This window comes from Sciurus vulgaris, assembly GCF_902686455.1.
Source record: "Sciurus vulgaris genome assembly, chromosome: 2".
In the NCBI taxonomy this organism is placed as follows: Eukaryota; Metazoa; Chordata; class Mammalia; order Rodentia; family Sciuridae; genus Sciurus; species Sciurus vulgaris.
The window spans coordinates 165,933,193-165,947,281 of NC_136462.1; the positions used below are offsets into that span (position 1 = coordinate 165,933,193).

The 14,089-nt window shown below is 34.2% G+C and overlaps 1 protein-coding gene across 1 annotated transcript in view; it reads right to left on the minus strand.

Moving 5' to 3' along the window:
• SPTLC3 (serine palmitoyltransferase long chain base subunit 3) overlaps positions 1–14,089 on the minus strand; it is a 168,000-nt gene that overhangs the window by 91,785 nt on the left and 62,126 nt on the right. Inside the window, exon 5 of the mRNA XM_079128498.1 lies at positions 611–735. Within this exon, the coding sequence (XP_078984624.1) occupies positions 611–735 (125 nt within the window). The remainder of the gene's footprint in view (positions 1–610; positions 736–14,089) is intronic.

A 14,089-nucleotide genomic window follows, 5' to 3' on the forward strand; every position in this document is an offset into this window, starting at 1 on the left:
GGGGTATTGTTTCCCCACTAGACTGTATAATACATATATTTTCAAGGTGCAAACTTTGTTCATCTTGGTATTATAACTGGCCTTACGCCATGACACAGTAGATATACAATAAATGGTTCATTAAATGAATAAATGAATGAATTACATAGGAAAAATATTTTTAGAACTTTAAAAAAATCTTGTTCTATTTAGTTATACATGACAGCAGAATGCATTTTGATTCATTGTACACAAATGGAGTACAACTTTTCATTTCTCTGGTTGTACATGATGTAGAGTCACATCATTTGTGCAATCATCTATATATATATAGGGTGGAAAAATATTTTGTCCAAATAAATGCTTAGTAAGTGTTGCAAATGGGGATTCAAGAGCCTAAAACTTAGACCTTGCTAAGCTGTCATGATGTTGAAGCTTGACCCACTACTAGGTCTGCAATTCTATAACCAGGAACATCAGGATGAAGAGATTTGCTGGACTAAGCTGACAACTTACTAAAAAATCTGGATCTTCCTAAGAAAAAGATCATCTCAGCCATACCTCTATCTGCTTAGAATTACGAATCATAGGAATAACACAGTAGAAGACATTTATGTTAACAGATCCTCACCTTTCCAACAAGTGCAGGAATATTCATTGAATTAGTTGCAAATCCCATCCCAAAGACCATTGCTGCTTCTACATTCAGGAACTTAGCCATAAGGTCCTCCAGCTCTTTATGCTTATCCAAGGTACCTGCAAATGGAATTAAGTGAAGAGTGACTCCTCTTTGCAACAAGTCCAAGAATGAGAAATCAAATTCCAGTGGATATACACCCTAAAGACCTGTACAAGACTGTGCATAGCAGGGGTATTTGTCATAGTCCTAATCTAGAAACAACCTAAATGTTTATCTACTGTAGAATGGACAAATACATGGTGGGATATTTTTATAATGGAACATAACACCAAGCATGAACTACTGCTTCATACCATAGTGTGAATAAATCTCAGAAAACACATTGCTATTAAGTCAGACATTTAAAAGAGTACAGGTTACATAAATTCATTTATATAAAATTGATAAACAGACAAAACAGATCTAGAGTGTTAAATGTCTTGAGGAGAGTTTTGAGATTCTCTCTTTCAAGGATTTGGGTGTTGACCACATAGGTTTGTTGGCTTTGTGAAAATCCATTGTGCTATGTACTTACGATTGTTCCACTTTCTGGGAAGTATTTTATAATGTAATAAATTTATAAAATGTGTCACAATTTCTGTCTCCCCCATGCTATACCCCACAATTAATTAATTAAATTCGAACCTCTTCAGAGATTTCCCACACCTAAATACAAATAGATCTCATGATGACTATAGATATAATGTATGTATAATTTATTGAACCTTTGAGATGTACTAGATACTGTGCCAAACCTGTTATCTAGATTATCTTATTTAATCATAGGAGCCTAGAAATGCAGATTTATACTTTCCAGATTAGAAAACTGAAGTTTAAAGATGTCATCGGTCAAAAATAGAGACCATCTGGATTAACTCCAAAATTCATATTTTCACCTCTCTATAACTTTGTTCGCTGTCTGACTCCTTAAACACGATTCCCTCGTGTCTTACTGACAGCTAATGTTGATGCTTCTTGTAATTTCTACATGCCATAACTCATTCTACACCCTTTAATGCAGTAGCCCCATGCTACCTGCAGTTAGTGCTGGTGAGGAACTGATTTTTACATTTCATTTCATTGTAATTAACTTAATATTTAAAACTGAAGCACTATAAAATATTTTTCCCTAAACACAACTTTATTATTTTGATAGGCTTACATTTCTTATTAGCCATTCAAAATTTAGTGTATATTTTGAGATATGCTGTAAATGTAAAAAATGCATCATTTTTGAAGTATTAGTACAACATGACAATAAATTAGTACAATAAAATAGCTCATTCAGATATTTTATATTGATTGTATGTTTAAATGATAAAATTTTGGATATAGTGGGTTAATTAAAATATACTATTAAATTAATTTTAGTTTTTTAGTTTTTATTTTATTTTATTTATTTATTTATTTATTTATTTATTTATTTATTTATTTATTTATTTACTTTTGCAGTACTGAGTATGGAACCCAAGGCCTTGAGCCATGAAAGGCAAGCACTCTCTCACTGACTTGTATCCCCAGTCTTCTGTTTTTCAGTTTTTAATGTGACTATTAGGGAATTTAAAATTACAAGTTTTGCATTATACTTTTATTGGGCAGTATTTTACTTGGCAAAACAGAAAAAAATGGAGATATGCCATAATTTGTATCCACAGGATGTAGGAAGCTATTGCTGAGATGTTAAATGAGAGAAATATTGTTAGCATGTTTAGGACTATTATAAACATTCTTCCTTCAACCTAAGGATAAACATATTTATTATGCAGGGTGGAATATCAGAATTCTATTTAAATTGGTAAATTAGTTTCCTTACTATGACAAGTGCATCACTGTTAAGTCCTTAGAATAGCATGGAACATACTGTCAAGCAATTAAACAGACAAGTAACTATGAGATGTGAATATGTCTAAGACCATCCTACCATTAAACCTGGTTTAAAGAAAGGGAGAAAAGTGGAAATTTGGCGGTTCATCTTTGGTCTCCTGAAAAATCAGCTTTTTTCTGTTTTTCCAGAAAAAGTGACAGGGCATAATAAAGTAATTTTTAAACAAGCTACTTTCTATGCCCAGATGTCTAACTGCTGAGTGATGAGTGATTTTTGCACCTAGAATTTCACCTTCACTTGTAGAAAACAATATTCCTCAAATTCCCTTGTCATGGAATGAATGTCTATTTAGTGTTCATAGCTGAGGTTTTATAAACAAATTTGAGAGAGTCCCAGGATGACTGGACATTTTTCACTTGAGGAAGCCATGCCTTTGAAAATTAGTCTGGGGTGAGGTTGAATGCATTAAAGAATAATAAAAAAGATACTTTTTTAAATTAAGTCAATCCTACTTTATTCATCTTATTTAAGAAATTATTATTCTTATTTAAGAAATAAAAAGGCAGGACGAGTTTGGAAACAAAGTAGTCACTAGAAACTTGAATAGCTTCCTTTGCACAAACTTTGAGGCCATACTCTATTTGAGCAAAGATGTGGAGCTGCAGTCCATGGTCCCAGTGTTAAAGTAGTTCCAGGAATTATATTCAAAATTTGTCTTTAGTATACAAATATTGACTTTTCAAAGATCCCAAGAAAGTAAAACTATAATCCTAGCTGAGGTACATATAAAACCATAATAGTGTTTATTTTTATTTCTCTCAATGACATTTTGGTCTCTGAAGGTCAATAAGAGCCGCAAATGGACTTGTAACAATGCACCTCCAAATTGTGGTGCTATGTATATATTGACTTTTATTCTTACCCTGATGGTTTATTTATATAGTGTGATACTCAAAACCTACTTTGTGAATAAAAGAATAAATACAAACTGGTTGTTCTGTCTTGTCAATTCTCTAAGCAATATTTTCACGTGCCAAGCCCGGGGTTCACCGCCATCAGTCAAATTGGTAAAAATTAGATTCAGGATGAAATATCAACATTCCATTGATGGACAGTAGACTCCTGCTGGATTTTCACTGGTACTGATTGGCTTACGTGTGTTAGAAAATGGAGATTGCTGGTCCTCACACTGACATATTAACAAAGATTAGAAGCAAAGGATGTGGGTGTAGTTAATAAGCCAGTTTCCTAATTACCAATTTTTCCTTTGTAGCATGTGTGAAGATATTTTCCAAATTGTGATCATAGTCATTTTGATTCCAAAAGTCCTATTTTTTCACTGTTCCCAGACTTGGCCTAAGAACAAGCTGTCATTTATTCTTGGGACCTGCCAGCTGTACCATCTGTCTGTTCCAATGGGGCCATATCCATCAGTCCACATCTGGCCACTTTGCTTGAACCAGGGATTCCTGTGTTCAAGTCAGCATCAACCCTTCCACCTAAAGGATTCTACCTTCAGACTTCACCCCTGTGTACTCTGGTCTCTTCTTTTTACATTTGTGTTTAGTTTGATGGGAGGTTATGGAGCCACATTGCCTCATGAATGATATCTTGTTTTTTTTTTTTTCTTTTTCTTTTTGTGGTGCTGGAGATTGAACCCAGGTTTTCATGCGTGTTAGGCAAGCATTCTACCACTGAGTCACATCCCTAGCCCGGTGACTGTTTTTCTGGCCAACATTCAGAGAAAGAATGGAAGAAGTCAGAGGTGGTATCATCAATGGATCTGGGTCAACTGTCACACTGAATGTTAGACCCCTACAGCTGTGTTCAGAGATCCCTCCTTGACAAATTCTGGTAAAAGAGCAGAAACAACTTGGATCTGCCCATATACCCAAGATTTTATTTTAAATAAACCTCTCCTTATCTCTTGGTTAAAATATTAGGAGAAAATTAGAACCTAAGCAAACAGGGATCAAAGTGAGACATAGGCATATAATTATGGTGAAACTTTAAGGTAAATAATACTAAGGAGAGAGAACTTTTAAGTAGGCAGAAGAATGATTTCTCCCTCACTTTCTTTTCTCATTCTCTTTTAACATTTTATTTTTAAAGTTTATTTATTTATTTATTTATTTTTTATGTATGCACTATATAAACATGATGTTTTGATAAACATGTAGATATTGAAAATGATAAAAAATTAACATATTCATAATTTCAAATAGTTATCCTTTTCACGAGTGTGTGTGTGTGTGTGTGTGTGTGTGTGTGTGTATGGCAAGAGCTCCTAAAATCTGCTTTTAGCAAAATTTCCAAGAACAGTATGATATTGTTAAATTTAATGTACAGATCTCATGGTATACATTAGATTTGTAGACTTGCTCATTCTATGTCTGCTCTTTTGTATGCTTTGATCTACATCTTCCCGTTTTCTGTCCCTCCATAGCCACTGTTTTATTTTCTACTATATATTTGACTTTTAAAAACATTCTACTTATAAGTGGAATCATGCAATCTTTTTCTTTCGTGACAGATTTATTTTACTTAGTGTGGCTTCCCAATTATTTGATGTAGTTCAAACATACAGAAAAGTTGCAAGAACAGTACCAACAATGCCAATGTATGTTCCATTCAGATTCCCCAAATGTTATCATTTTACTAAATTAACCATACTTTTATTACTTTCTGTACCTCTTTTCTATGTATAATACATAGTAATTGTTATATATTACATACACACATGTACTTTTTTTTAACTGTTTAATGAATTGCAGTTATAATGTCTCAATTCGTCTAAATATTTCAATGTATACTTTCTATAAACAAGAAATTCTCTTATGTAACTACAGTACTATTATCACTGATACAGTATTTATTATCTATTTTACAGACTTAACTCAGATTTCCTTCTCTCACTTTTAAAACCCATCACCAAAATGGAAAAGTAGAAGGAGATGGAATGAAGCAACTTGTAATGAGTGCCTACTAATGCACCATGATTGGTTACTCTAATCCTCACACCTGCATACACTCTATAATCCTCACACCCACAGATGCTTTATAAAAGTAGGAAATTGTTTCCTTGCTTTACCAATGAGTAAATAGGTACAGGGGTGCTGTTACTCAAGAAGAGGCAGAGCTAATAACACAGGTCATCTACTTAACTATGTGCCAATCTACCATACTGAAACATTTCAAGGCTTTCCTTGGTTAATTATAATAAAACCATTTGAGGTTAGTACTGGAATTATCCCCATTTTCCAGATGAAAACATAATTCTTGAAAGTTTAGTATGCTCTCAAGACACCTTGGAAGCTCCAAGGTCACACGGTTGAAAACCTAGAGTGAATATTCAAACTAAGCATGTTTGACTTTAGAGTGACCCCTACTTCATGATTCTTCTCAAAGCAAGAACTCTTGATGTATGCTAACCTAAGGCACCAACTATATGTATGTTTTTAGATATATAAAGATTCATTGTTATGAACAGTATAGGACAACCTATTGAAATATTAACCATGTATATTCCCCTTAAGTAACATTTTCCCCCTTCTCCAATTAGTAGGTGGCCAGATACCACTTTTGTTTCTGGGGAGGTTCATGATATAGGGCCCAAAGTGGAAACTTTCCTTCATATCTTTAGGAAAGCTTATACAAGTTGAAAGGATTTCATTAGATGTACTATAAGGAGAAAAATCAGGCTATCTGAAGCAGAGAGGTTAATAGAGATTTTATCAAGACTGGGATCAATGGGTCCATGTGCATCTCTTGGTGGTAGCTACCTGCTGACAGTTAAAAGTTGCCTGAAAGTAACTTGAATGACATGACAGACTCTGATTTCTATTTTCACTAGAGACTCCCAGAATTCCACATGGGACAGAAACACTGGGCTGCTAGACTACAAAGATTGTGATTTTGACTGAAACAGTGGATGATCAACATTGAACAATTGGTCTTAGGTCCAAAGATCAGGAGATAACCCTGATGTTTGGGAGCTGCAATGATACCCTAAAATCTTTACTCCATATTGAAAAATGGGAACCCCAAAATGGACTAAAAATAAAAGAGGCAGATTGGGGCTTGTATTCAACTTGTTAAAAAATCAAACACTTCTTGCATACTTGAATTTGTGATACATTTGACCTCTTTATTCATTAGCTATATGACCTTGAGAAAGTTAGACTTTCTAAACCTTGGATTTCTCTTTCACAAAAGAAAACTAAACACTATGGTTTTGTGCCAAAACCCAGTTATGATTCTTTCTGTATTTTACTTCAATTTAGTGGCTGAGATTAAAGTCTCAACATGGTATGTGGCAAGATGGGTAGTCTCTATATTACACATTGGCTAGAGATTAACATGTAGGTTCCTGTGTGGTCTTTAGTTCTAGCTTTTGATTGGAAGAGTTTATTTTTCTCCTTCTTAATTCAGGAAAAGACATTCAAAGTATGATGTCCAGGTTGGTGCAGAATTCAAAGGAATATATGCATACCTACGTCCTAAAGGATGATGATAGACACATGAAATAGGTAGAAGAAAAACAGGAGAAGACTGGATAAGTTCCTGGATTTTGCAACTCAAGTTTTTTGAACTTTCTAGTCAATGAGCAAGAAGTCAAGTCATACAATTAGGTTGTGTTTTTTGTATCAGAAGAAACATAGGTGCTGAGTAATCATAAGTGATCTCCATTATACCAACATATCTAATTCTTGCATTATCAGGAGGATACAAAATAAATGGATAAATATTATGTTTCTGTCAAGTTTTCTTTTTTCCCTCTGAATTGTTCTTCTTTCCACAGATGATTGCACAAATATGAGAAGTTAGGGATAGACTTTGATGATGTCCTTGGTCTCCCTCAGGTTGATAACAGTGACCATAAAGAGTATACCCAGGTGCTGATGTTGATGAAAACCAATCTGTATTCTTAATGTGTTTGGATATAATAATTTGGATTTTAATTTAAATGAAGGAGGTTAACACTTGATGTATTGCTGACGTGCATTAAATTTGGAAATCTGGTCTATTGCTAATAAATGTAGAATATTCTTCCGTCCAAATCACAATGATGGCAAGTACTAGTTTAAAGTACTAGCAAACATTTTATAGAGATTCAGAGAGTAAATAATTGAGATTTTGGTGGCCATATGGTTGCTAATGCATATAGTCAACTCTACCACTGTAAATGAAAGTAGTCATAGACAAAACATAAAAGAATAAGAATGACTGTGTTCTAGTGAAACTATTCATGGTCAGTGAAATTTGAATTTCATATAATTTTCATGTGTCACCAAGGATTATTCTCATTTTCATTTTCCCAGTGGTTTAAAACTATAAAAAACTCTTTTTAATTTCAGGCAGCACAAAACCAGGGGCCACCTGGGCTAGGTTAGTGATCCTTGATCTAGATGGCTTCTGGGTTTAGCTTGAACAGTAGGGAATAATACAAAGAGTTCTTCAGTGGGGCTTAAGAGAATCCATGTCTAGTCCTGACTTTGCAATAGACAGACTGCAGGAACACTGATTGCCAAGTCGATTAAAAAAAAAAATATCTGGAATGTGCCACATCTTATGGTATTGGTAGGGGTGGGGAGGAAAGGGCAGAGTGAAGTACAAATTCTGCAGTTCAACTTCTGTTGTTATCCTAGGTACCACCTTGTTGGCCAAAATTATTGGCACATCTCATTGAATTTCGCTTGCTTGGTTTTGTTGAAACTGTAGGACCAAATTCTACACTTTCAGAAATACCCAGCTAGTTGAAATTTGACTGGACTGTGGTTTCCATCATTATCAAAAGAAAGGCAATTACCTTGTCAGAACTCTACTAGGACTCGGAAAATTGTCAAACGACTTTCAGAAACCAGGATATGATTTAATTTTTCTACTTCCAAACAATTCCTCTGAGAGTCCCCTTTTCCTTACAAATGTTAGTAAAGGAAAATTAAGAAGCTTGAGAGAAATGTAATAAAATCTCATTAAGTAGAATTTACAACAATTTGGTCTGAGAAGAACTGGCATTATTTATGAAGAAGGGTTTTGTTATGTAAATTAAGTATTTGGAGTGAGGATGTTTATAGCTTACTTAATTTATTTAGTCAAATTGATTACTGCATAAAAACACTTGTAGCATTTATTTGCATAAAAGTGTGTTCGTTAAAATTGCTTTTTTAAAGGAAGCATGATCTCCTCTGTAGCAGTTTCTTAGAAACTTCTCTTTCATGAAGAAACTCAAAGGGCGAATGTTGATATTTATTTAAAATATGCTTTAATTTAGACATTTTGAAAATTTAGGCTGGCCCTTTCTTCAGATTTCAGGTTAATGAAACTGTACTTTCCCTAGATTTAGCTTCAAATCTCTGAGAAAGAGACACAGGAAGAGCCTTGATAATCTGAATTAAATGATAGCAGAGAACATGTTAGGAAGATAAGTTGCAAGAAGAATGATTAAGGGCAATATTCTCAAACTGAAAAATAGAAATTTCAGTAAAATTGCATATTACCACTCATGTAAAAATCACACCTGAAACTTTATACAAGAATTTTCTATTATATCCAGTTAACATGTTTATTTTGATGTTTTGGAACATGACATTATTAGAGGCTTCTTCTTGCAATTGCAATTACAATTTGAAGGAATGTTCTCAAGGAGGCTATCTTAGACATCCCTTTTATTCAGGCACCCCTGGTGAGAATCAAGCATGAGGCTTTCCTTTACAAGGGTAGAAAAATCACCAAGCTGAGATGAGCTTTCACTGGCATAAGAGTTAGTCTTGTGGTATTCCATGAGATTGTTTTCTTAGAGGTGGACTTATGACCACTCTGGATGAAACAAAGGCAGTACAAAGGACTTGTAGATTATAAGAACACATGTAATATGCTGTTACTTCACATCTATTCCTCATCCTCAGGTGCTCAGGGAAAGAAAATCTAAGAAACTACACACCCTGGTAGAGCAGAAGTGTGAAAAGAGCAAGAAGTGAAAGAAAATCTTCTTTATGCTTTGCCTGAATTTAATCTTTTCTGGATTAGGAAATGCTCACCAGAAGTATGAGTCAAGAGATGCTCAGTGATCAAAATTAGCTTGCCTTGCTAACTTTTGGGGTGTCTATGAACCTACTTGGAATTTTTGGTTTGCAGACTGTCTCTCAGGCATATGTGGTGTTCATCCAACACAAAATGAAAGACTTTTGGAAAACTTTTGACTAATTTGGTCAAGAAGGTCAGTTATGCTATATAGTTTCAGGTGGTTCTCAAAGTTTGGACCCCAAAGCAGCAGTGTCAACACAGAGGGGACCTAGAAATGCAAACTCATGGTCCTATTCCAGATCTACTGAATTGGCAGCTCTGTTAAGTGGAGTCAGCAACCTTTTGTTTCTCAAGCCCTCATGTGAGCTAAGGTTTGAGAGCCACTGGTTTAGGTGCTAGGAGATGCTCTCTGCTCCACAGCCCCTAGAGTAGGCAGCAATATCTGATCTAACTCAATAGCAACATCTCGGAAGTGCAGGAAATTTCTTCATAAGACTGCCTAAACACCAACTTCATTAGGCTCCTGTTCTTTTGTTTCTTTTATTTGGTGCTGGGGATTGAATTTAGAGCCTCAGACATACTAAGCATTTGCTCTATCTCTGAGTTACACTCCCAGCCCACTTCTGCTCATTTTTTAAAGAAAATAATTTGCCCAAAGAATATGATATCCTTGTGAAAAAATGAGAAAATATTACAAAATAAAATATAACCTCCTTGATGCATATATTAAAAATATTATATTCTTAAAAGAATTCTTCATATACACAATATTCAACAACTTGTTTTATTTTTGCAACAATATATTTGCCATTTTTCATGGGAGAAAATGGAGGACACAAGTTTATCTCTGGCCATAATTTGGAAAGGAAGGAACTAGGATTTGAATCCATACAATCCTGGGGGCTTTGCTCTCAAACATGGTGTTAAGCAACTTCATAATAATTTTAAATGCCTAAATAATACTATGTTGAAAAGATACACTTAATATATTTACTTAGTTTCTTAATGTTGGACATTCATTTAGTTTTCTAAGTTTTCCTATTATTATTAGTTTTGAACATGCATCTTTAATTATGTATTCAAGATTTTTAAGGCAAAATTTTTCAAAATGAGTGACTTAAATAGCTTGCTATTGTCTCCAGTTTCCTTCATCAAATATATAAAAAGTTGGTCTTTTCTTCACTCCTTTGCATCTACTAGATATTATTATAAAAATAATAAAAATTTTTTAAAAACTTTTGTCAATTAGGTGAAAAATGATATCTCAGTGTCTTAGTTTTTCTTTACTAATGAGCCAGAATGTTTTTCATAGGCTCACTGGTCACATATTTTCTAGTATTTTTCCTAAGCTGAGTAAACTTTATTCTTTAATAAACTCTTTGACTACTTACCATGTCAATTTCATAGGTTCATTGACAACTTATATTCATTCCACTTTTGGGGATTTAATGAGATTTCCTTTATGACATAATTTATAGTAAATTTTTGTAAAACTTCAATGACTCTTCAAAAAGATGAAGTACACAGATAGTATGTTTTAAGGTTTGGCATTCAATATGTAGTTATTCAATCAACATTAATCATTTGTAATTACATGTTTTTATTTTCTTTATCTTTTTGTGCACCTTTTGGGTTCTTTATTTTCAAGAATTGAGACTTATGGTCTTCTATCACTCTCCCATACTCTGATTTTATTTTATTTTTTTGCTTTTGTTTCTGAGGAATGAATATAAATTTGACCCTGTGCTTTTGGAAGGCTTCCATAATTTCTTATCCCTCTAATCACTGGTTGCACACACACCCACACACATACAAAAATTTCATACTTGTCTCTGCTGTGTTGTGTGGTACACAGAGAATGTAGGAGGTGCATTTATCTTCATTATTATTTTTATGATGTGCATCTTTTGTTTAATGATTCATAAGTTAAGCTTAATTCATGCTTTGTTTTCTGTTCATATTTATACCACGAATTTAGTCCATTTGTTATTCTTTATTATAAACTCAACTCAAGTGAAGAAAGAGCAAGCAATGACGCACTGCTTTTGTCTTAGGGGTTGCTGCACTCTTTTCCATTGTTAAACCAATATAGTCAAATAAATATCTTCTACCTAGAGAAAAATTAAGCCATTTTTGAAGATAAGGAAATTTAAGGATCAAATGTGGCAATGTCTTGCATAATGGAGATATTACTTAATGTTGTTTGATATTCAAAACTCAAATATTATAAATAGTTTGTGCACAATTCTCAATCCCAGTGCTGAAAAATCTAAAAATCCATGCAATTTTAAGATCCTTTCTGCAACCAGTTCTTTTTTCAGCCACCATAAAAAGAATAAATTTGAGTATGGGTTTCTGAAAGCTTTGATAAACTGTTGAGTCTTGAGTTCTTTATTGCACAATTTGGTGTCACTCACAAATTTCTAAACTTTCACAGCCCTTGAGCAAAGTTTTTAGGAAAAACTAGACTGACACTATCAAACTTCAAGTTATCACATAATTTGAAAGGGAGAGCCAAGCTCCAGGAGTATCAGAGCAAAAAGCATCACCAGCTGAAGATATAAAATTTAAACATTTAGATATTTAAACACTTGATTATGACTCCAAATTATCATTCTAGTCTGTCTCATATTTAGGATATAAAAACTATGCATTTCCTTTTATCATTGGCCTGTGTAATGTAAAATTGACCCACAAGAGGATCAAAATCTCCCTTAATTCTGTATTCCTTTATTTTTTTAGGTATACTCAAAAATACATCTTGAAAATGGCATTTGTATTTCTGTATATGTATCTGTAGAAATGTATCATTCCCAGCTGTATTTTTGGCCTTAGTTCTAACAGGTGTAGGTTTGGCAAACAACTTTCTTTTGGGGCCTTTCTTTGGTAACTTCTTCCACTGGCCTGGCTTCCTTCTTGGGCACTAGGGGCATGGTGGTTACAGCAGTGAGGAAGGAATCAGATATCTGGCTGGTATCTTTATACTTTTCATTCTCTGGAATAACTTTAATTGAATAATATTTTATTTTAAACTACAGTATGTAGTTGAGTTTGGGGTTTGGGGCCATATTTCAGTCTTTTTCCACTTAGTAGGCAAATGTGTTGTTAATCCATTTGTGCTATTAAACATTTTCTTAAAACTGTAAAGCACATGTTTTCCAAGAGTTAATTGAATTTTTCAGAATAAATGTCTTTCAGAGTTATGCTATTCCAAATTGTTGCATGCCATATTAAGATTATTATTTATATGGCAAAATACTTTCAATGTCCCCTCTTATTTATTCACTTCTTAACTGACTGCTTATATTTATGTTTAAGTCCTTTGATTTGCCCAAAATTTGTGCGGGTGACTTCTCTTTTGGGTCTGTCATTATTCACTTGAAAACTATTGAAATCCTGTTCTTGGAACTTGTCCTAGAGAGTTGAATGAAGCAGGTAACTATAAAAATTAGCAATGCAGAGGTATTAATAGGCAGAGAAAGACTGAGGCTGTGGGTAGTAAAAAATGGAAACTTCATTTCTGGATAGTTTCTCTGGGTTTGCTGAACCCATGAAATCAGGGATCCTTGTTCCATATCTGCCTTCCTCTGTAGGTAAACTACAGCCTGTGTCAAACTGCTGTCCTTCAGATTCTGCCAGCCATGATAGGGGAGTGTTTGGTTTCACTGAGTGGAGGGGTCATCATCTTCAGGACAGTGTCTTTTTCCTGATCGTTACAACCCTGATACTGGATGTCACCAGCACCAGAGAAAACATTCCCAAAGTTTCCTGACTTGTGCCTGTTATGTCTGGGGGTATTGTTCCATACTCTGCTCCATTTCCAAATGGGACATCATGGATGGATTAGAACCAACCCTATTCCCACAATCTAAGAGCATGCTGCTACATATCCAGCTCTCATGCTAACAGACCTGATGCTAAGTAGGTTGTCTTTCTTAAGAAATCTGAGCAACCACTATTAAAACTGGAGCTTTAGTTATTTGCCAAATGTTTGAATACAAAAAGCACTTTATTCTATTTGAAACATCTTTTGCACAGTTTGAAATAATTATTGTGTTCTTAAAGCCCTATTGCTAACTAGTTATCTAAGAGGGGCATGTGATCATTATTCATGAATGACAAATCCCTTTTTAACAGACTTCTCACTGATTCTTAGGCAGGTTTGGCCTAACTAGGTAAACTCTGATTATGACTCCATGATGGGGAACCGTGATAGCAGAGAGAGATGAGCTAGACTGAAATAAAGTGTGGTTTAATGAGTCCTCTTGGCACATCACTTAGATGACATGATACTCAGTTTGTTCTTCTAGAAGATGGGGAAAATACCACCCATGCTGCTTATAGTACAGGATTTTATTTTTTAAGGAATAAATGATATGATAACATGAAAACAATCACCACCACAACATGCCAGCTATTGCAAAGCATTCTCAAAGTACAAGTTCTCAGTATTTTTTCTCCCTGCAGTGGAGAGGAGTGGAAGTTTCCTTCTCAGAAATTTTATTCCTTTGAATAAGATTTTTTTTCTAGAAGGTAAATAAATAGGCAGTTAGCTCCATCTTGTCTATTCATTCATCATT